Source organism: Carassius gibelio, chromosome A5 (genome assembly GCF_023724105.1).
Source record: "Carassius gibelio isolate Cgi1373 ecotype wild population from Czech Republic chromosome A5, carGib1.2-hapl.c, whole genome shotgun sequence".
NCBI lineage: Eukaryota > Metazoa > Chordata > Actinopteri > Cypriniformes > Cyprinidae > Carassius > Carassius gibelio.
In genome coordinates, this window is record NC_068375.1 from 16494430 (window position 1) to 16517267 (window position 22838).

Here is a 22838-nt window from a genome sequence, read left to right on the forward strand (position 1 = left end):
GCTCAGGTCCTTTTGGTTTGATACGACGGCCTCTATCAGACTCCATCATGCCACCTCCAGGGAGCTAGCTCCCTCTAGCAGTGTAGCATCAAGGATTCGACGGCTCCAGTCCTCTCACTTATCCCCTGGACCCCAAGGTGTTCAAGATAAGTCTGGTCATTCTCTACTGTGGCACAATGCGGTTGAATTCATTCCCCAAACGCAGTATGAGTAAAGTATCGAAAGGGAATGTACTTGGTTATGAACATAACCTCGGTTCCCTGAGATACGGAATGAGTACTGTGTTATATGCCATGCCGCGAGGCTGTGGCTTCAGTGTCGTCGCTTCAGTCATATGACCTGATTTCTTCTGGCGATTTGCCTGCTTATATAGCCATTCGCTCACAGGCTCGCGTGGCTATGCAGCACTGTCATTGGTTTAAAAAAGTTTACAGATTAAACCAATGGCAGAGCAGTTGCACTGCATTATTGAAAATAAGGCTTCAGTATAGAGGAAAAAAGGAGCTTTTCCCCATACTCAGTACTCATTCCATATCTCCTTTCTGTATGTGATGCAGTGCCGTCTAAGGGCCCAAAGATCAAAGGCATCCAGTATGGTTTTCCAGCCTTGACCCTTACGCACAGAGATTGTTCCAGATTCTCTGAACCTTTGGATGATATTATGCAGTGTAGATAATGATAACTTCAAACTCTTTGCAATTTCTCTCTGGGAAACTCTTTTTTGATATTGGTCCACTATTTTTTGCCACAGCATTTGGGAAATTGGTGATCCTCTTCCCCACTTGACTTCTGAGAGACACTGCCAATCTGAGTCACTTTTTATACCCAATTATGTTGCCAACTGACCTAATAAGTTGCATATGTGTCCTCCAGTTGTTCCTTATATGTACATTTAACTTTTCCAGCCTCTTATTGCTACCTGTCCCAACTTTTTTGGAATGTGTAGCTCTCATGAAATCCAGAATGAGCCAATATTTTGCATTTCAAAATGTTTCACTTTCAACATTTGATATGTTATCTATATTCTATTGTGAATAAAATATAAGTTTATGAAATCTGTAAATTATTCCATTCCTTTTTTACTCAAAATTTGAACAGTGTCCCAACTTATTTGGAATCGGGCTTGTAACAAGTTTGCGATTCTTTGGGTGAAAGTCCAAAGGTGGCGTAGTCAGGCATTTTTCAATTTGAATAAATGTATTGAAATCCATTTCAATGGCCCCTAATGCAAAAAAAATAGTTCGAAAATATCAGTTTCACTCTCCCAAATGTGTCTCCGTGTGGATGGGGCAGCCAGCGCAGTTTCTCCAGATTCACCACATGACAACAAGATCTCGTGTGTTTCGGGTTATTCGAACCTTTTCAGTATAAATTATGTCCACAAATCTATTTTTAGAACGGCAAAAGTATTTTTCTATTGTAGTCGCACTGTTGTATTGAGACACGTTTATCATACAATTATAAAAGCATATATACCCCAACATTATTAGGATTTAAATGGTAAATGATTTTGTTGAACTTTATTCTTATGATAGCGCTGTATTAAGCAGTATAAAAAGTTTTTTCTGTTTCTCATGGAAATGTTTCTGAAACGTCTGTGTATCTGATAAAAATGCATGTAATTCACTTAATCTGAGATAAAGTACAGAAACACCGCAAGAGTGTCACGGGAGCAGAAAGTGTTAGGCTTGACGGCTATGTTTTCATCTCCACCACCATGTCGAACACATCTAATGTGAAATGTGTTGTTTTTTTGATACCATCTTCAAAGCTTCAGTCTGAATGTAACATCACTACACTCTAGCAGAATGGTGAGTTGGTAGTGTTTTTATTCAGTGCTAAGTCAAATGGCATGTATTTTTATTTTCTTCTTCTTTCATTTTTTTAGAAACATCCCCTTCCCCACAGTCTGATCCTGGAATTACAACACAGAAAGCTGTATCCAAAGGTATGGTTACCTTGTAATATCTTATTAGCCTGGACAAGTATGCAGTTGACATCATTTATAAGTACAAATGCTAAAATTATTACATAATTAAGAAAAGATTACAATTTGGTGAAAATGTATTCACCCTCTGGCCATCTAAGATGTAGTTGAGTTTGTTTCTAAATCAGAACAGATTTGGAGAAATGTATCATTGCATCACTTGCTCATCAGTGGATCCAACCTCTGCCTGCAGTCAATGGGTGCCGTCAGAACAACCGGTGCCATCAGAGTCCATACAGCTGATAAAAACATCACAATAATCCACATGTAATCCACATGACTCCAGTCCATCAGTTAACATCTTTTTAAGTGAAAACTTGCATGTTTATAATAAAAAAATCCATCATTAAGATGTTTTTGACTTTAAACTGTTGCTTATGGCTAAAATATGAGTCCTCTAACCATATTTCTTTTTCCATTGAAAAAGTAATCTCATCGCAAAGATCAAGGACTGTTTCCAGCTAAATCATATCTAAAAATATTTGTTGGTGGATTTTGATGCAAGGACGATAGGAAAGTTTCCACTGGAAGAAGCATGATTATTGATAGATTAGTCATATTTTACCCAAAACCGACTATATGAAGTTAAAACCCCTTAATAATGGAGTTTTTCTTACAAACAGCAGCTTTGCACTTCACAAAACATTAATAGAGAGACTGGAGTCATGTGGATTATTTGGCCTGTGGATTATTGTGATGTTTTTATCAGCAGTTTGGACTCTTATTCTGAAAGCACCCATTCACAGCAGAGGATAACTTATTGATTAAGTGATAATGCTACCTTTCTCCAAATCTGTTTTGACAAAGAAACAAACTCATCTAAACCTTAGATGGCTTGAGAATGAGTAAATGTTTAGCAAATTTTCATTTTGGGGGGAATTATTCTTTTAAAATGTGAATTTATGATTTTGTAATAAGATAATCAAAAATAGCTTAATCTACTAGAGACAATCCATTGAATTGTACATATCTGCAGAAGTTTGTTTTGCTGATTGGGCTATAATTTCTCGGAATACAGGTCAAAATCAAGTCATTATTGAAGAGCTTGCAATCCTGACACCCCAAAAAATAGAGCTTTTATGTAACCTAATTGATATACCAAATAACCCTCCAAACATTACTGGCTATTGGACTAAAGATGGACAAGAAATTGAAAACTCTGAAGAATCTGTAAATAGAAACAATGAACAGTATATCCTTAAAAGGACGTAAGTGGTTGTTTATTCAAGAAAATAATCGTGTCATTTTTAGTAAATGTGAAAAATGCAAATAAGACATGTTATAGGAGTAACATTAAGTATTCAGTCAATTCAGTATTACTAAACAATGATTTAACACTGCTTTAAGTTGTTTAACCTTTTTCATAGTTTCAGTATAGAGGCCAGAGACCTGGGAAACTATTCCTGCAACTTCAGAGAAAATGAGGCACAAGTTACATTTGTTTTAGATGGTATGTTGTCATTTTATGTACACATTGTGTTGTTTTAAATGGTTTCTTCAGTCATATCCATCATTTAGATTTTACATTAACCTGATGTATTTTGCTTTTTTTCTCAAGTTCCTGCAATAAAAGACACAAGAAACAAACCTGTAGTGAGCTACATCGGAGATTCAGTTGTACTTGAATGTAAACTCAAACTGAAACACACACCAAACACTTGGAATTGGTACAAGGCAAACGACACCGAAAAGGTGAACGAGAAATGAGGAACATGGGATTGATTATACTTAAATTAGACGTCACCTCACAATAAAGGGGTTATCATATCCAGAGTTATTTTTAAAATATTTATTGATATTTGCTTATTCAGTCCTATAGCTTTTATTTTGTAGTTCCAGTTATTGTTAGTATTGTTTTGTTAAGGTGCATCCCAAATAATGTACTAATGCACTATTCTATGATGTTTTGTAGTTATAAATAGTGTGAGTAGTGTGTTCACACTGAAAATTCCAAAAAGTAAATGTGCACTTTAAACACCCAGATGATGCACTTAAATAACCAGAAAAAAACGAAGATTGGAATGTTGGAGACTTTGCACTCAACTGTTGCAGCTTTAATTACATTGTGAAGGGGGAGGGGCTATCAGACTCCAATTATGAATGACAAGATAATTCCTAAACTACATGGTTGAGTACATAGTGCATCAGTACATAGTGTATGAGTACACAGTGTATAGTGCGTCTCTCGGGACACAGATCAACATTCCACACTTTCAACATCATAGAATAGTGCATAAGTAAACACCTTTTGTTTTTTCAAGTTTTCCAGCTACTATAATTTCATTTAATTTACTCAAAAATATTGTTAATAGTTGGACTAGTAACAGTAACAACATTCATATCAGTGTTTTTCCCTACACAGGTCCTTATCAATGTTACTGCAAACCCTCAGAACTACAAGATCGTTATTAATGGAAGTGATACAAAACTGACTGTTCTGAATCTGACTGAAGAAGATTCTGGAAAGTACATATGCAGCGCTGAGTTTGATATCAAACCCAGGGAGTCTTACGTCAAGCTGAAGGTCTTGTCTTATACTGAGCCTCTCAAACCCTTCATTGCCATAGTGGTTGAAGTCATTGTCCTGGTCACGCTGATTTTGCTTTGGGAAAAATGCAACAAGCCACAACAGGACAACTCTTCTGCAGGAGGTACAGTAAACTTTAATGAATATGAAGTATAATCATGCATATTCAGATCTGTCACCATTGAAAATTAACAAATGATTTATTGATTTGCAGAGAATGATGTCTGCTCAGAACAAACCAGCAAACTGTAAGTGTGTTCAGATCAGTTCGTATGATTTTAAAGATTCACTGAATATATTTCCTAAAAATTAAGTGATGATGCTAATGTTCTTTCTAGCGCTGGTGATGAGAACAATGGAGTGAACAACACAGCAAGACAAAGAAAACTGCAGCCCTGATGTTTTCATTTTAACAGAAGAAAAATAATGTGATTATGTAATGTGGCCTGAATCACATAAAGCAATAAGCAATATTTTTTTCCTAAAGTAATTCTGGCTCAGCCACATACATAAAAATATATACAGTATTACATATATTACATATTAAAGATATATAAAGCATGTTTTCTTCAAAATAGTGTAATTACTAAGGTTTAAGTGTATATATGACCTTTTGGAAGTCAATTAATAATAAAGGTCAACTAAAGATACAACTGATTCTTTTTCTTAAAGCTTTATTAAAGTATTAAATCGCTTCATATAATGAAAAGTTTTCATTTCGAATATATATATATATATATATATATATATATATATATATATATTAATATATATATATATATATATATATATATATATATATTAATATATAAACATTGATCACACATACACAAAGGTCAAAGGAAGTTCAGCTTGGCACACAAGAACCAATGAGGTTATAAAGCAGTCGCATCTCTTCAGAAGACTTGGGCAAACTGCTTCATTCATACAGATTACTTTTACGATATCTTTTTGTACTTTGTAATGCATGAAAGCTTTTATTTGCTTGGACTTCAATTAAGGAACAGAAAAAGCAAAGATAAAAAATGGCCTTCGTTTGTGTTTCAAAGATGAAAAAAAGTCGTATGGGTTTAGAATGACATGAGGGCGAGTAAATGACAATTTTCATTTTTGGCCGATTCCTTTAAATACAAATATGACTGATTTGATTCTTCAACAAGCAATGTGATTTTTTGTTTCTAAAGTTGTGTACATTTTGGGACCGATGTATGAAAGAGACTTGTTTTATTTCAATGTTGTAATTAGCAATTTATGTAATTTTTTTCTTTGAAGCAGATTTGTTATGTGATAGTTTGTTAAGGGTCAAGATCAAGTTATCTGCATTTCCTGTAATAGCTGTCAGCAATCCCCTTAAAGTATAACTCATATTAACTGTACAGCATGTGTGTAAGACTCTAATACAGTTATAAAGTTATTATTTTAACACGAATAAATCTTTCAGCGAGTGAAACTGGCTGTGTCTAAAGGATTATAATTACACAACAATACAATATTTTCAAATTCATTTTAAAATTATTATAATTTTTTTAAAATAAATAATATCCCGAGCAGGTTTAAGTTTACAGACCTGTTGCTATGACAGCAGCTCCTGGGTGAGCTTCAAAGAACCAACCAATCCAAGACCATGACAAATCATCAACAATCAAATCCAGCAAACTGAGTTAGAGACGTATGAAGAACAGGCCCCAGTTCTGCTGTGGCTTCATTTGGAACTATTTTCATTATCGAAATACAACAAAAACAAGAATTGTTCAGTCTAAAATCTAAGTCACTTAATATTAACTTTTGTTTATTGAGCTGTTCATTAAAACAATATCACATTAGGAATTGTGCTGATATTTCAAGAAAACCGGTGGTTAAAGGTGCTGCAGGGAACTTTTGTAAAAAAAAAAAATATTTTTTACATATTTGTTAAACCTGTCATTATGTCCTGACAGTAGAATATGAGACAGATCATCTGTGAAAAAATCAAGCTCCTCTGGCTCCTCCCAGTGGTCCTATTGCCATTTGCAGAAACTCCATCGCTTCCGGTAAAAAATAACCAATCAGAGCTGCGGTCCGTAACTTTGTTTGTGTTCAAAATGTAGAAAAATGTATATAATAAGCGAGTACACCATGAATCCATTTTCCAAACTGTGTTTTTAGCTTGTCCTGAATCACTAGGGTGCACTTATAATAAGTGTTTATATTCGGACTATTTTAGATTGCTTCGGGGATACCACGGCGGAGTAACCCAATACCTTTGTGATTCTTCATAGACATAAACAGAGAGAAGTAGCTCCGGCTACAATGTTCTTCCGCAAGACACAAGCAGTTCTGTTTATTAACCGCTAGAGCATCAAAAAGTTCCCTATCGCAGCTTTAATTTCTGATATACCGCCGGCCACAATTAAGAGCACTACAGCAGTGGCTCAGTTAGTTGCTATTTCCCTATGATGTAGTATAAGTGAATAAGCTTTGTTTATAATTGGAATTTGAATTAATATTTTAATATTTAATATACATTTAAATCATTTTTTAAGATTTATTGGGGGTCCCCTGGTTGAGAAACACTGCACTACCACAAGTGCCAGCAAAGTGATGAGACACCAGTGCTCAGAAAATACTTTACTTCATTAACAATCAAATTATATTTAATTTCTAATAGCAAACAGTTAATTAACCTAAATTTAAGTGTTGTCTCTGTAACTGAGATAAAATAAGTTGAAGTATACAATCACATTGAGTCAGGAGCCAACATGATATCAGGAACATCAGCAGAGATCTCAGCCTGAACCCTGAAGAAGAACAAACTGCAGGAAATGACATCACTATTAAGCACATATCACACTAGGCAGCATGAAAAGATAATTAAGACAATTACAGATTTTTCCATTGTAAAACAGCTGCATTTTTATATACTGCCTGCAGTCATGATTAAAATCATTTACACAAACTGTGTGCATCATGAATGTAATGTGAGGTGACCTCAGGGAGCTGCTGCGGGATCCAGATCTGACTGAGGTTTGTCATCAATCTGGAAGCTCATGGGCTCGACCCATCCTCTCCTGTGGCCCTCTGCGGTATTCCTCTCTCTCTCTCTCTCTCTCTCTCTCTCTCCATCTCTGTCTCTCTCTCTCATCATGCTCTGTGTTTTTTTTTGTGTATTCATATATAGATAATAAATATACACATTACACAAACATATTATGTACAATTGAGATTAATCCTTTGACAGCACTAAAGAAATAATAAAAGATAAACTAAAACATGGTTATTTAAACGTCTATTTTTGTAATAGCCATTTTGAGATGAACCAATACAATTATTCAGTGTTCAAGCTTAACCTCTAGACCTCTCTCACTTCTGTGGGAAAATAAACTTGAATTTTCCAAATATATTGAACATTCTTAAAAAGCATGACCATTCATTTTTATTAAATGTATTAACCTGACCAAATTTCACATTCATGAATGCATAATGTTACTAAAACTTAGGTAAGGCTCCTCATTGATAGTATTAGAAACTCTTGAATATGAAAGGTATAAAGACTTTTTGTGAGTTTGTGAGCTTTTATTTTAATACCACTGTGTTTTCATTTGTATATGATCCATGTAATTATTTTTTTCTTTTCTTGTCATTTTTCTGTTTATTTGTATGCATAGTTGTATAATGTTCAGTATATGCATAAGAACGAAAGTACGTTATGCTTAGTTAATACAAAAATTGTAAGATGTTTAAAGATGTTAAAGGGCACATCTCATCTCAAAATAAATAAATAAAAATCGCAAAACTAAAATTATTAAGTTTTTCTTTGTTCTTGTTTTAAAATAACTGGACCCTGAGTAGCTTGGAGACTTTTATTTTGAAAACCACATAACTTTTGAGAATCGGGTGTAAACAAAACCTCAGCAGCAGCACGTGAGAGGGGGATTTCCATGGAAAATAGACGCCGTTTGTCCTGAAACAGTGCAATGACGACCCGCTGTATTTTATTTACCCGGCAGGTTTTGCCCCTTGGACATCATTTACGGCGTGTCTTACCCGTGAAGGTGTTTATTTCTATGTAATGCTCGCGCTGTCAGAGTTTAGCGCGGTCTGTGAATGCTCTGAATTTAAAGCGCGCAGAATCCTTCATCTGCTCTGCACATGTTTTAGACGTTCAGAAATGCTTTTGCTGAGGTTTTGTTTGTTTGCTTGTTTATATCAGACCTTCTGCTCGTCCACACGAAGATGAGGTTCGCTTGGCAAAGGAGGCCAGCAAGAAATACGGGAAACCTGAACCCACTATATTTTCTAAAATAGTTGACAAAACTATCCCTGCAGATATAATTCAGGAGGATGACAAGGTGTGTTACAGACCACAAGCCTTTAGGACTTTTGATTAATATATTAAGTAACATATTATGAAATATTTATCTTAATTCAGACTTTTGTGTAAAGTTTCATACATTTAATAAATGAACAGTGCATGTCAGTTTGCATGTAATATAACACGTGTAATGTTGCAGTGTCTAGCTTTCAGAGATGTAAATCCCAAGGCTCCTGTGCACTTCCTGGTTATTCCAAGGATTCCCATTCCCAAGATCAGTGAAGCACACGATGATGATGCATCGGTTTGTCTGCCATACACTTTTGATTAGTTTCTGGCTTTAAAAATTACAGAGGATGACGCACCTCTAAGATCTTGACCTTTTCCATCCAGCTCCTGGGTCATCTCTTGATAGTGGCCAAAAACATAGCAAAGAAAGAAGGACTGGACGAAGGATACAGAGTTGGTGAGTCTATCTGTATTATTATTGCTATATTAAAGCTTGACATATAAAATAATAGTCAGGGAGAAAGAGCAAACACACACACACACACATACATATATATATATATATATATATATAATTATACTTAATTATCTATCCTTATTATTTTACAGTCATCAATGATGGAAAAAATGGGGCGCAGTCTGTGTATCACCTTCACATTCATGTTCTCGGAGGACGTCAAATGAAATGGCCTCCAGGATAGATGGACCTACTGTCAGAATAAAAGTAATGCTGTGCATTTTTGGAGGATATGGATTTAATTTAATTGGATTTAATTTCTCCATTTCCTCCAGCTGACTCTCTCCTCCCACTTGATGCATTGCATTTTGGGCTTTGTAGTTTGTTTCCGTCACATCTTCTTGCAAGTGTTTCTTAAGTACATATTTATAAATATGCAATGATTTGTCTCAATTATTATAATTATGTTTGCAGAGATTTGATAACCTTAAAGAATGGTAACATCTCTATATAATCATAGCATCAATGTTCACAGTCAAAGTGAGCTCTGCAGATGCTTCTCTCAGTGTTGTGGTTTGGTAGGAGATTGAACTTGTAGAGGAAGTCACATGTTGTGGATTGTTTCTATTGTGGGCCTAATTTTTATGAGGCCATGTAATAAAAAATTTAAATTGAGAGTTTCAATACACCTCACATTTTCATGTGTTGCATAGTTTTTTTTTTTTTTAGCTCTACTGAAGACACATCTTTTGTGTGTTGCTGATTTTAGAAGCAAAGTGTTAAAAGAGGCATAATGAATGAAGGTTGAGCTGATGGCTGTGGTTTGACTTCTGCTCTGTTTCTGCGCTATAGTTTTAACCACAGCAGGAAAGGTAGTCATTCTTATTCTGCACCTGTAGTTTCATAAACCTCAAAATACTAGCACAAGAGCAAAAGATTCACAGCGACATGTGCATGTCTTTTTAATTTACTTTCCTTAGAAAACCTGTCTAATGTCACATTAAGTTTATTATTGAGTCTCTGTTTTCTTACATTTGAATTTTATTCAGTACATATTGCTTTATTGGCATGATTTATTGGCATATCAAAATAGTTCTTGTTCTCCATAAAGAATCCTGCTGAAGATTCACCCGAGTCTCCTGGTTTCACTGCTCACTTCTAAAAGTAAACGCTGGCATGTAATTACTCCTTTTAGAGAAGAAATAATTTGTCAGTCCATCCGATCTGAATCATGATTTTGTAGACTGTATGCATCACTTATGTTTGACGTAAAATTCACTTTTTACATTTTTAGATGTGTTCATATATTTCTATAGCAACAGTCTGGGTTATTGCTGCTGCAAAGTCCTTCCTACATGAAATATGGTGATTAGGGCTGGGACAACGCGTCGAGGTCATCGATGACGTCGACGCAAAATATGCGCATCGATTCGTCGACCTGTTTTTATTTGTCTTAAAAACGTTTGCAAAACGTTTACCTTATGTGCGCTGAATATACGCGATGGCCGGATAACCAATCCAGGGGTTTTTCTCAAGGGGCAAGGAACTCGACCGGAAGTTGAAGTCGGGTGGGGGCTGCCATCTTTTAGCAGAACTTCACTTGCGTTAGCATTCCCATTGACTCCCATTCATTTTGGCGTCACTTTGACAGCGAATAACTTTACATCTGAGGCGTTTAAAGACTCTGTTTGTCCATTATTTATTTCTAAAGGTACACGACAATGTATAAAGGGCTCCGTTACCTTCTATGTTACATTATGGCCCCGTATAAACAGTTTTTGTAAAAAATAGGCTAACGATTGCGTCATAACCACTCGGCTCTCTGTCGCATTACCGTACAGACAGGTGGAGAAGCTCGCAGGCAATTAACTTAATATGGCGTACTGGCGTTACATTTTAAAATACTATACAAAATAATTAATCAGAATACTTACTCCTGCTCACTCACGACAAAGAACTCCCCGCTCAAGCTCGCCGTCTCTGCAAGATTAACAATGGCAATTTGCACACGTCCCATTTTTTGTGAATCAGGAGAAGCATGGGCGTAGGTTTGGGGGGGGACGCTAGGTACTAGTCCCTATCAATATTTTGAGATGACAAATTTGCGCCCACCAATATTTAGCAAGCTCCTTTGAACTGCTATTTATATCTTTTCACTGCTATTTGGATCGATTCTAACGGCCAAGACGACAGTACAAGAAACGCTGTAATTTGATTGGTGGCGGGGTATCGGTAAGTTACCACCCAGATAGCAAATGACATGTGGCCCAGTTCTGACCCACATCTCCCATATTCTTCTGGCCCACATACCGCGCGGAATGACGGCGATGACTCAACCTGAGTCTGGCTGACATATGTCAGCCACAACTGAACCAGATCTGGGCCACATCTCAGAAATGGTGTGGGTGACATCTGGGCCAGATCTGGCCCAGTTTTGTCTGACAGAAGTCAGCCACAACTGTACCAGATCCATGCCGCATCTCACAAATGGCATGGGCGACACCTGGCCCAGATGTCAACCACGCCATTTCTGAGATTTGGCCCAGATCCGTCCCAGTTGTGGCTGACTTCTGGGTTAGATATGGCCCATATTTACCCTTTCTAGACACAAAAGAATATGTAATTCATCCAGAATAAAGAAAACACTCATGTAGTCTAAACTGCTTTATTAAAATATAAAAATTAGACAAATAAATATACATACATGAATACAACTGCATGTATAGATATAAAACAAATACATTTACATTGTTACAAAATAAAAAATACAGATAAATATTTATAAATATAGTTAAATACACATTAACATTACATTTACATTTAGCAGACACTTTTATCCAAAGCAACTTACAAATGAGGACAATGGAAGCAATCAAAATCAACAAAAGAGCAATGATATACAGGTGTTGGTCATATAATTAGAATATCATCAAAAAGTTGATTTATTTCACTAATTCCATTCAAAAAATGAAACTTGTATATTATATTTATTCATTACACACAGACTGATATATTTCAAATGTTTATTTCTTTTAATTTTGACGTTTATAACTGACAGCTAAGGAAAATCCCAAATTCAGACGCGGCAGAGAGGAGTGAGTATGAGAAACATTCAGATACACAGGCTGATTCAGTCTTCTGAATTGGGAGTAGCGAACATGCATTATAAACTTATTTCAAATTAGAATCTGTTGGGGAGATAAAATGTGCAAGATAATGTATATGTACTAATAAAAACATCAAACAAAAAAAATGTATCTTTTACTCTCCAGTACTGAAAGCAGAACTGATAAGGGAGCCCTTGATACTGTGACACAGCTCTTTCAAATTAACATTACCTTTTTTGCAGTGGCCGTAGTTTGTATGTTCATCTATAGTTGCCATCATCTAAGGTCTTTTGAGTACTGGTATCATCTGAAGCCCTCACAAGTCCTGCAAGTCCTGTGCTGTGCAGTTTCTAATAACCTTGGGATGGACATTTGCAGAAACAGGAAGGCAAAGGGAGAAAGATTAGCATAGCTGCTGTTCATATCATTTCAGGCAATGTGCACTTTTTACTATTTCATCAATGGAGTACATTGAGTACTATTTTTAATCTAGTAGGTTTAAACTGAAATAATTTTTCTAGATCCCTTAATAAACATATTATTTGTTGTCTGTTTTTGGGGAACAGACACAGTCTCTATAGAATGGACTGCATATGCCAGAGTAACATTTAATACATTTTAATAAAATTAAACTGGGAGGAACATCATAACTGTAATTTACACAACCATTCAAGAGTTTGGGGTCTGTAAGATATTTTATGCCTTTATAAAAAATATCTTATGCTCACCACGGCTCCATTTATTGAATCGAATTACAGTAAAATAGTAACACTGTGACTATTACAATTCAAAACAACTCTTTTCTATGTGAATATTATGTTAAAATGTCATTTATTCCTTTGATCAAAGCTGAATTTTCAGCATCATTACTCCAGTCTTCAGTGACACATCTTCAGAAATCATTCTAATATGATGATTTACTGCTCAAGAAACATTTCTGATTATGATCAATGTAAAAATACAGACGTGCTGAAATTCGTTGTTACATAGACTCCAAACATTTGAATGTTAGTGTTACACGCATCAAATTGTTCAAAATCATCTGTTTCAAATAAATGCAGGTCTTTTGAACTTTGTATTCATATGTGAATCCTGAAAATTAAGGGTTTCCACAAAAAAAAAATGAATCAGCACAACTGTTTCAACGCTGATAATAAGTTTCTTGAGCAGCAAATCAGCATTTCTGAGGGATCCATGTGACACTGAAGACTGGAGGAATGATGCTGAAAATACAGCTGCACATCACAGGAATAAATTAGTTTATATATTCACATAGAAAACAGCTATTTTAAATTGTAATAATATTTCACAATATTACTCTTTTTACATATTTTAATTAAATAATTACTACAGAGGTGAGCAGAAGATAATTATTACAAATTGTATCAAGTTCAAGCTTTTGAACACTAGTGTACTGTATATTTGAGGTTTGACTTACTGTACTAGTCTTGTGGTCAATAGCATCTTGGAGATGTTGTCTTACAGTAGGTTCACTCCGACTCTGCTGGATGCAGCAGGCCATCAGCACTGAAGAATCTAGGAACAAAACAAGCAATTTGACACAGAGCCAACGATATTTAGTCTGCAGTTCCAGGTTTATTAGATGGAAACAAGCTAGAGCAGGTGAAATGCAAAAAATAATTAAATAAAATAACAGATTCATTGCGATATATGTTGTGAAAAAAATGCAGATTAGGTTACTTAACCTTTTCAGCGCTTCCTACATCTCTGTCAGCAGCTCCCTTCAGAAATATTGAAATCTTGGACACTCCCTTCCGTTGTAGAAGGATTATTTTGTCACTCTTGAAATCGCAGAACAGTTTTATGTTTACCATAAAAGATCAAAACAACTTTAGTTTTCTGCCAATTTTCTCGATCCTTGATAACGTGACGTCATCGATAAACAGTAAAGTGTAAATGTTAAGGTTAAATAAATTAAGCAATTTCCAATCATCCATTGAAAGATTACCAACAAAACAGTCAAAAGCTATCATCTAAAGATGAAGATTTGATTAAAAGCCCAAACTTTCATAAATAAGAGCAAAAAAGAGTTATCATACCTTACAATACGTCGTATTGAATCTATAGAAATGCTAACGGACTTTTTCGAAGACATTAAACCATTCCTATAAAGTAAATAAACAACAGAAGCGAGTCAAATACAAATAAGAGAAGTGTCAACAACAGTTATAAGTAATATTTGTGTGATTTTATGGACTTAACTCACCTGAAAACAGTGAAATCAGCGAGAAACGGGGTGTTTCCTCGTGATAATTGCAGTGTTGCGCTCCGTTTCCATGGCAACTCCATCCGGTCCGCGCGCACGCCCATGAAAGCACGTCACGAATTTAAAGTCACACGCTTACGTTACATAAATAAACATATGAATAAACATATGCCCCTTATTTTTTTTTTTCTGTAAGAGGGGGCGCGGCCATTTGTAGATTTAATGTGTCTGGCTTTCGTTGTCATTCCAGCTATATTAGCTGTACAAACAGCTTGTTTTGCTGTTTACTGTTGCAAACTGCTGTATCTTACCATGTTATTTTTAATGTATTGCCTTAATTATGAACGTACTGGTTTGTAGTGCAAACAGTTTTACCGTTTACTGCACTTTGTTCTTCTTGTTATTTCCCTATAACCATGACCATAAATCTCACACATTCACATACAATTGCTTGGTGGATAGAAGTAGATCACTACATAATTCAAAATGTCATTCAATTATGATATTGCTAATTTAAAATAAATTTAGTAGTTCTATAGCCCAGTGCAAAATGCCAGGCATGTATGTATGTGTGTGTGTGTGTGTGTGTGTGTGTGTCTGTGTGTGTGTGTAAGGTGCATCTTGAAGAAATGTGAATATCATGAAAAAAGTTCATTTTTTGTAAATTTTTTTATTAAAAAGTGAAATTTTTCTATATTCTAAAGATTCATTTTTTTTTTTTTGATGATTAGAGCTTAATTTAATGAATGTAATTATTGCATTTAAAAGTATAAAAAAAGGAGTTAAACAAATATTATTTAATTCTTCAAAATTATTTTTAAAGAAACTTTGTCCTGTGGTGTGACAGTAATGGAGGACTTTTTTTTTTTTTTTTTATCACACCAAAGGACGTTTCAGCCTTTTCTGTCAATTAATGACCTTGCTATTCCAAGCTAACCTGTCATTAGTGGCAAGCAAGACACATTTGCAAAATTTTCTTGGATTATGTAGCTTAACATGCACTTTTTAATAAAAAAAATATATAATTTAGGGGTGTCATATTAATGCACAACAAAGCATAAAACATTTGTAGTGGTTCAAAAAAAGTTCAAAGGACATGGTGTCACACCAGAGGACATGGTACAAAAATGTAAAAAAATCAAATAACATTGCAGCTTCATAACAGATCCGTGTAGGTCAAATAAATGTGTGTATGTATTTATATTACGTGTCCTGAAATATTATGGGCGTCCAGTACTCAAAATAGTTTTAGAACCACTGACTGGTAAAGTAAGGTGATCTGCCAGGACGTGTCTTCAGAAAATGGCACATCTGGTCACCTGGTATAGGCCATATCTGGCCCACATACAACAAGCCAGAACTCAACCTAAAACCGGTTTGTCACACATGGGCCAGATCTGGCCCACACACAGCAAGCCACGACTCAAATTAGAGCCGGTTTGTCACACACGGGCCAGATCTGGCCCATAAACAGCATTCCACAACTCAAACTAAAGTCGGTTTGTTGCACACGGGCCATATCTGGCCCACACACAGCAAGCCATGACTCAAATTAAAGCCGGTTTGTCACACACGGGCCAGATCTGGCCCATAAACAGCATTCCACAACTCAAACTAAAACCGGCTTGATGTGTGTGGGCCAGAGATGGCCCATATAACCTCTGCCGCTGCCAGAACTGAGCCAGATGTGCCATAGTTGGCCCAGATGAGGCCCGGATATGTTTGCTATCTGGGCAGGGCTGTCTCTGTGACTTAGGTCTCTGCAGAGTAAAAGTGGGCGTTTATCACCATGTGGGTGTTTTAAAACTGCTGGGTGTTTCTGAATCATGCAATCTAAATGATCCCCCTTACCCAACCCCACCCCTAAACCTAACGTCACTATTACATCAACTAATCAGGTATCATGGTGTAAAAACACCTTGATCTCGTAACTCCCATTACTTTCCTGCAGAGACCTATACTTGCATAAAAAGGCCAGTAAAAAATAAAATAAATTCAGTTTTATTCTACTGTGGAAAATAGTATTAACTGGTGATAGTATGTGTTACCCAGGATGATAGAATGCTACGTTAGCAAGTAACTGAATGTCAATAAGCCTGGAATCTTGCAGTCAACATAAACGTGAGTGTATTGGAGGGTAAATAGTGTTTATAATAGAAAAGGGTTATTATATTTATTTAGATTTGTTTCCTTGTGGCAGAGTATTTTTTTGTTAGTGTAAATACTAATGTACATAATAATTTATGTTAATAAAACGTTTGGTTGTTCAGCATTACACAGTCTCAGGTTTTTATTTTTATTTTTTGAGAGTGCATTTTTTAGACTATACAGTTATACTAGCTCTTTAGGGACAGTATACAGGATGGTATATCGGGGTCAGGCAGGCCCGGCGCCACAAGGGGGCAAAAGGGGTCAATGCCCCCTCAGATCTGACTTGTGCCCCCTCTGTTTCATTTTTGTATTCATGGTTAAAAATAAAATGTTCAACCTTTTGAGTTAAATAATAATTTAACCTTATCCCCATGGGATTTAAAATGTTCGTCTTTCGCGTTGGTTGGCGCTGAGCCAGATACGGACGAGCTCAGCGCTGTCATATATCACAACTATGGAGTGTTTTCAACCTCATAATGTTTATTTTAGATTTCATACATTTAAATAGGCTACACATAAGCACTGGTAAAACAATAGCCTTCATTTGGAGTCTGTGAAAGCAGCAAAAACAATCTATTCAAATATAATTTGCCGACGTGTGTTTTTCATATCAGATAAACAGTGGAAGTAACGTTAGGCTAACTATAAAGTTTACTCTATTGTTATAAAGATTTTTAAGCGACCAAACACACTCACTTACACATATTTGAGAATCGGAATATAGGATAGTTGATGACATGGTAAGTAAGTTTGTGAATATTTCATATAAAAAAGGAAAAACGAAATTAAGGATGCCTACATCTGTTTTTTTTTTTTTTTTTTTTTTTTTTTTTTTATTGGCTGATGAACAATCAAACAACACATACCAATAAAATTGAACAATTACAACAATGAAATGACAGTGGATGACAGTAAAAAAAAAAAAAAACGAAGGAAGACAGTAAATATATTAAATATTGAAAACAATGAAGGGGGTAATTTGTATTACATCAAATTACAATTCACTCAACAAAACATCATACAATTTCAAAAGTTTTACACTTTTTTTGTTTTTAATTATTTTCAGTGTCTTAATTAAGTAGTTGAAGTCACATAGAAAATTATTTAATTTGGGTTCTCTTAGAGCAAATTTGCATTTATGAATAAAGTATTTTGCCAATAGAATAAAAATGTTTCCAATATATTCTATTTTATGATTACAGTGAGAAAAATAACAAATTACATCTCTCATTTCAAAATCAATATCTAATTTTAGTTTTGAAACAAGGAATTTTGACAATTCCATCCAAAATTGATTAACAAGGGAACAATTAAAGAAAAGATGATCAATTGACTCAGTATTGCTTTTACAGAAATTACATTTCAAATTAACATTACCAAATTTAGATGTGATTTCATTAGTGGGATATATATTATGCAAAATTCTTAAGTGTAGTTCTTTCACCTTGTTGGGGATACAAAATTTGTAAGGCAAGAGCCATGCTTTTTTCCAATTAATATTTTCTATCAGAGAATTCCAAAAAAATTTCCCCCTCGGGGTAATTCGTTTTCTTGACTGAAACACATTTCTTATAATTTTATTACTACATTTTGGGTCGTAAATACTCTTGTCTTCAATCAGAAATTTCTGTTCACTCTTTACAATCTCTTCAAATGATAAATGACATTTCATTAGATGAACAAGACCATTTGGTATAGCTTTTACCAGTGTAAGAAATTCCTTATGAATGACAGGGAAATTATGTTTAGACATGAAATCATTATAAGAATAAAAATTCCCTTGTGGGTCTAACAAATCACAAAGATAATCAATTCCCTTTTCATGCCAATTATTAAAAAAAATTGACTTGTTCTTTGCAAGAATAGTTTCATTATTCCATAGCTTTACTTTATGTGGGGAAAAATTGTGGACGAAGCAAAGTTTCCATGCCAACAGCGCCTGTTCGTGGAATTTAGAAAGTTTTATAGGGAGCTTAGAAGGAGAGAAATTACAGGTGAGCAAAAAATTAAACCCACCCACCTTTTTAAAGATATTGTGTGGGATAAAATACCAAATAGACTCTGGAAAATTGACACAACTCTTTACCCAATTCAATTTGAAAGTATTATTAACATCGAAAAAATCAAGCATTTCAAAACCTCCCTCAGCTTTTATACCACATAAAACCTGTTTCTTCAGATACTGATGTTTGTTTTTCCAAAAAAACTTAAATAATAAGCAATTAATCTGTTTACAGGTATTTTCATGGACAAATAATGAAAAAGATGGATATATAAAACGAGCTAGACCTTCAGCTTTTATTAAAAGAACTCTACCAAGAAAAGATAAATCTCTTTGAAGCCAATTGTTAAATATTGTTTTAGCTTTTTTTATTTTAGGAAGAAAATTCAAATCTTGTCTAAGAGATATTTTTTTTGAGATATGAATACCAAGATATTTAACATTATCTTTAATGGGTATATTATTCACAGAAGTTTCAAGAGAGTCATATAAACAAAGAATTTCGCATTTAGGAATATTTAAAGTTAGACCAGAAGCCTCTGAAAATGCATTAATTGTTTCAAGAGCCTTACCAACCTGATTTGTATCCTCTAAAAACAGGGTTGTATCATCCGCAAGTTGTGAAATTTTTATCTCACGGCCAAAAATGGACACCCCTTTAATATCAGGATTATTGCGAATACTCAAAGAGAGTAGTTCCACAACTAAAACAAACAAAAAAGGAGAGATTCCACAACCTTGCCTCACTCCCCTACTAATAGGAAATCTATTAGAAGTATCAAATTGTAAAAGAACCGAGCTATTGATGTCCTTATATATCATTTTAACAAATTTGATAAAGTTATCACCAAAGCCAAACAACTCTAATGTCAAGAAAAGAAATTTATGTTCAATAGTGTCGAACGCTTTGTAGAAGTCTAGAAATAGTATGATTGCATCCGAATTAATATGATGTGAATAATCTATGAGATCTAAAATTAGTCTTATATTACAGCTTATATGTCGTTTAGGCATAAAACCTGTTTGTGTTTCATTAATTATTTCAGACAAACCAGTTTTTAGTCTTCTGGCAAAAACTAATGACATAATTTTATAATCTAAATTTAGTAATGTGATTGGCCTCCAATTGTCAAGTGAGAGAAGATCTTTATCTGGTTTTGGTATTAGGGTGATGAGCCCTTGTTTCATAGAAGTACTTAATTCTTCATTAATAATACAATCTTTGTACATTCTAAGTAGTGGCATCTTGATAGTTTACCAAAAATGTGCATAAAACTCAATGGTTAGGCCATCTGAGCCAGGGGATTTGCCATTCTTCATAGACTTCATTGCGTTAGTAAGTTCGGTTACAGTAAGGTCCTTTTCACAAACCGTTTTAAACTCATTTGAAATTACTGGAATGTAATGTTTAATTTTTTGAAGAAAGGAATTCACATAATTTACATTATAATTTGAACTATATAATTTATTAAAAAAAGAATAAACATAATTATTTATTTCAGAGGGGTTTTTGTTAATATTACCATCAATTCTTAAAGCCGTTACAGAGTTTCTTTTTATATTTCTTTTTTCCAAAGAAAAGAAATAGCTCGTATTTTTCTCACCCATTTCCAACCATTTAGCCCTGGATCTTATAAAGGCACCTTTGGCTAAATCAAGGTAAAGATCATCTATTTCATTTCGCAAATCAGATAAATAAGTTTCCTCTTCTGTGCTAAGATATTCTTTAGACAATAACTTTTCAAGATCATTAAGAAGAACTTGACATCTTTGGGAATTTACCCTTTTAAGTTCTTTACCTCTACGCATTGCCAGTTGTCTAACTTTAAATTTGAAAAATTCCCATCTTTGGATATGGCTCATAGATTCATCCTCCAGAATAGAAGCAGTTTTTTTAACACAATCTACAAATTTTGTATCTGAAAGTAACTTATTATTAAATTTCCAATACCCACGAATTCTTTTACAACTATTTGTATAGCCAATTAAAGAAATTAAGATTAATTTGTGATCAGATAAAGGAGCATAAGTAATCAAAGTATCCAAAACAAAATGAACTGCATTAGTAGAAAGGAGCCAAAAATCAATTCGAGATTTATGAGTAAGAGCATTATTTGTCCAGGTATATTCCTTAACATGAGGATGTAAAAAGCGCCAAACATCAGTGACCTGTAAGTCATCACAAAGCAACTCAAAAACCTTAAATGTACTGTTCTTTGAGGGGTATCTATCCACAGAGTCATTTGGGGCTTCGTTAAAGTCTCCTCCTATCAATAAATAAGCATCTGTGTGTTTACTTTTTAGATTTATAAGTATCAAAGTAAGTTTTTTAAACATAGATACATTTAAGATGTTTTTGTTATGACCGTAAACATTGCAAATGATAAATTTCGTATTGTCAATATTTAATATTATTATAATCCATCTCCCTTCACCAGAATAAATTATCTCCACTATATCACCTTTCAATTTATTGAGGAAAATAGCGACCCCTGCAGAATGGTTTGTTCCATGACAAAAAAAAGCAGAATCACCCCACTGTGACTTCCAAAACTTTATATCATTATCGCAAGAGTGAGTTTCCTGAAACAAAATAATTTGAGCCTCCCTTTGTTTAACGAAAATAAAAAGTGCCTTCCTTTTATCGATATCCCTTAGCCCTCTAACATTAAGAGAAATAAGATCTAATCTCCCAAAATTAAAAGCTGTCATCCAACAGAAAGAACAATGAGGGAAAAAAATAAATAAATAAAAATAAGAGAGAAAAGGACCTCCCAAATAAGGTTAAGTTTCTCGTAACAAAGAAATAAATAGACCCATCGGGATCTTACATGCAACAAGATGTCAACAAATATTACAACAATCACATTTTGAGTTGTTAGGGATTATGAAATGTCTAATGAACTTCAAACAACTATCAGTTTGTGTCCATTGTCACTCAGTGTAAACTAAACGTCAACATTAACCCTTTTACCTTCAATGTAAGCAAAGGCACCTATGAATGACGCTCTTTTGCCTTCTTCTCTGGCTTTCTGAACCAAAGGCCAAGCTTTGGCCCGAACCGCTCTTTCATCAGGTGACAAATCTTCTTTTAGACTGAGATGGGCGTCCTCCAGAAACTTGGAGCCTTTTGCATCTCTCCATACGATATCACGATAGTGACGCATGCTGAATTGAATGATTATGCTTCTCGCATTGTTACCGTCTTTCCTCTTTCCAATTCTGTGCACGGAATCCACCACCTCTGGTAGCTTTCCAGCAATTATCGGAGAGATCTTGCCAAGGATGTTGATCACCATATCCCGAGTGTTTTACTGTTGATCTTCCTCCTTCATCCCCTGCAGTCTCAGCCCCCATCTTCGTCGATAGCTATTCGCCTCCAGTAGTTGAAGTTTGAGTTGTTTGTTTTCCTCTCTCAGATCTATGGTCTTCTTTTCCAGCGCAACAATTCTCCCGTTGTGGTTAGCGGTATCTTTAAGTAATTTTTCAACAGTTTCATTCATGAAAGCCATGGCATGATCAGTGTTTCTCACCGTTGTCTCCATAGAAGAAACCTTTTCGAAAATAACTTCACATTTTGCCGAGAGAGACTGGATAGCGGCCATAACCTTATTAAGGTCAGAATCAGGAGAAGTAATCTTTCCTTTTTTTGCAGCTGGGCTTTTAGCTGGAGTACAAGGTAGAGGAGTTGCTAAGACTTTCTCTGATTCGACGGATTCAGTAGAAACATTGGACAAATCTGTCAGCATTGCCTCATCGGGACATGATGCGAAGAGTTGGGATGGAGCGATATTTCCATTTTTCTCCATGCTCGTTTCAAAGTTATGTTTCGCTTTGCGTTTGCCCATATGACCGAATTTTCAAACAAAGTTAATGTTAATCCATAATATCATTAGCAGAATAAGAAGAGAAATTTAATTTTCCTCACTTATTGCATGTAAATCACGATGATGTCTGAGGATTAAGAACGCAGCATGTCTGCTTGGAATGGCGCCATCTTGGCCTCCTCGGATGCCTACATCTGTTATACAGTGTTATTATTGTGGCTGCGTTGTTTCACGTGACAAATATGACGCGTTG

The 22838-nt window shown here is 34.9% G+C and overlaps 1 protein-coding gene, 1 long non-coding RNA gene and 1 pseudogene across 8 annotated transcripts in view; 2 read left to right on the forward strand and 1 right to left on the reverse strand.

The window, feature by feature from the left end:
- The window catches only part of emb (embigin), a 41593-nt gene that overhangs the window by 8028 nt on the left and 10727 nt on the right, over nucleotides 1-22838 (forward strand). Inside the window, exons 2-6 of one of the 7 annotated variants that reach the window (XM_052592077.1) lie at nucleotides 1889-1948; nucleotides 3006-3195; nucleotides 3355-3437; nucleotides 3546-3679; nucleotides 4350-4638. In XM_052592077.1, coding sequence (XP_052448037.1) covers nucleotides 1889-1948; nucleotides 3006-3195; nucleotides 3355-3437; nucleotides 3546-3679; nucleotides 4350-4638 — 756 coding nt within the window. Of the gene's footprint in view, nucleotides 1-1888; nucleotides 1949-3005; nucleotides 3196-3354; nucleotides 3438-3545; nucleotides 3680-4349; nucleotides 4639-22071; nucleotides 22376-22838 lie in introns of those variants that run through there. The other 6 variants (XM_052592076.1, XM_052592078.1, XM_052592079.1 and 3 more) reach the window with 6 other exon arrangements.
- Nucleotides 8354-9998, forward strand: LOC127998144 (uncharacterized HIT-like protein Synpcc7942_1390; annotated as a pseudogene).
- On the reverse strand, nucleotides 12030-14173 carry LOC127998160 (uncharacterized). Its single transcript, XR_008171016.1, has 3 exons — nucleotides 14085-14173; nucleotides 12610-13914; nucleotides 12030-12459 (listed from the first exon to the last, which is right to left on the reverse strand). It is a non-coding gene; the product is annotated as an uncharacterized LOC127998160 (long non-coding RNA).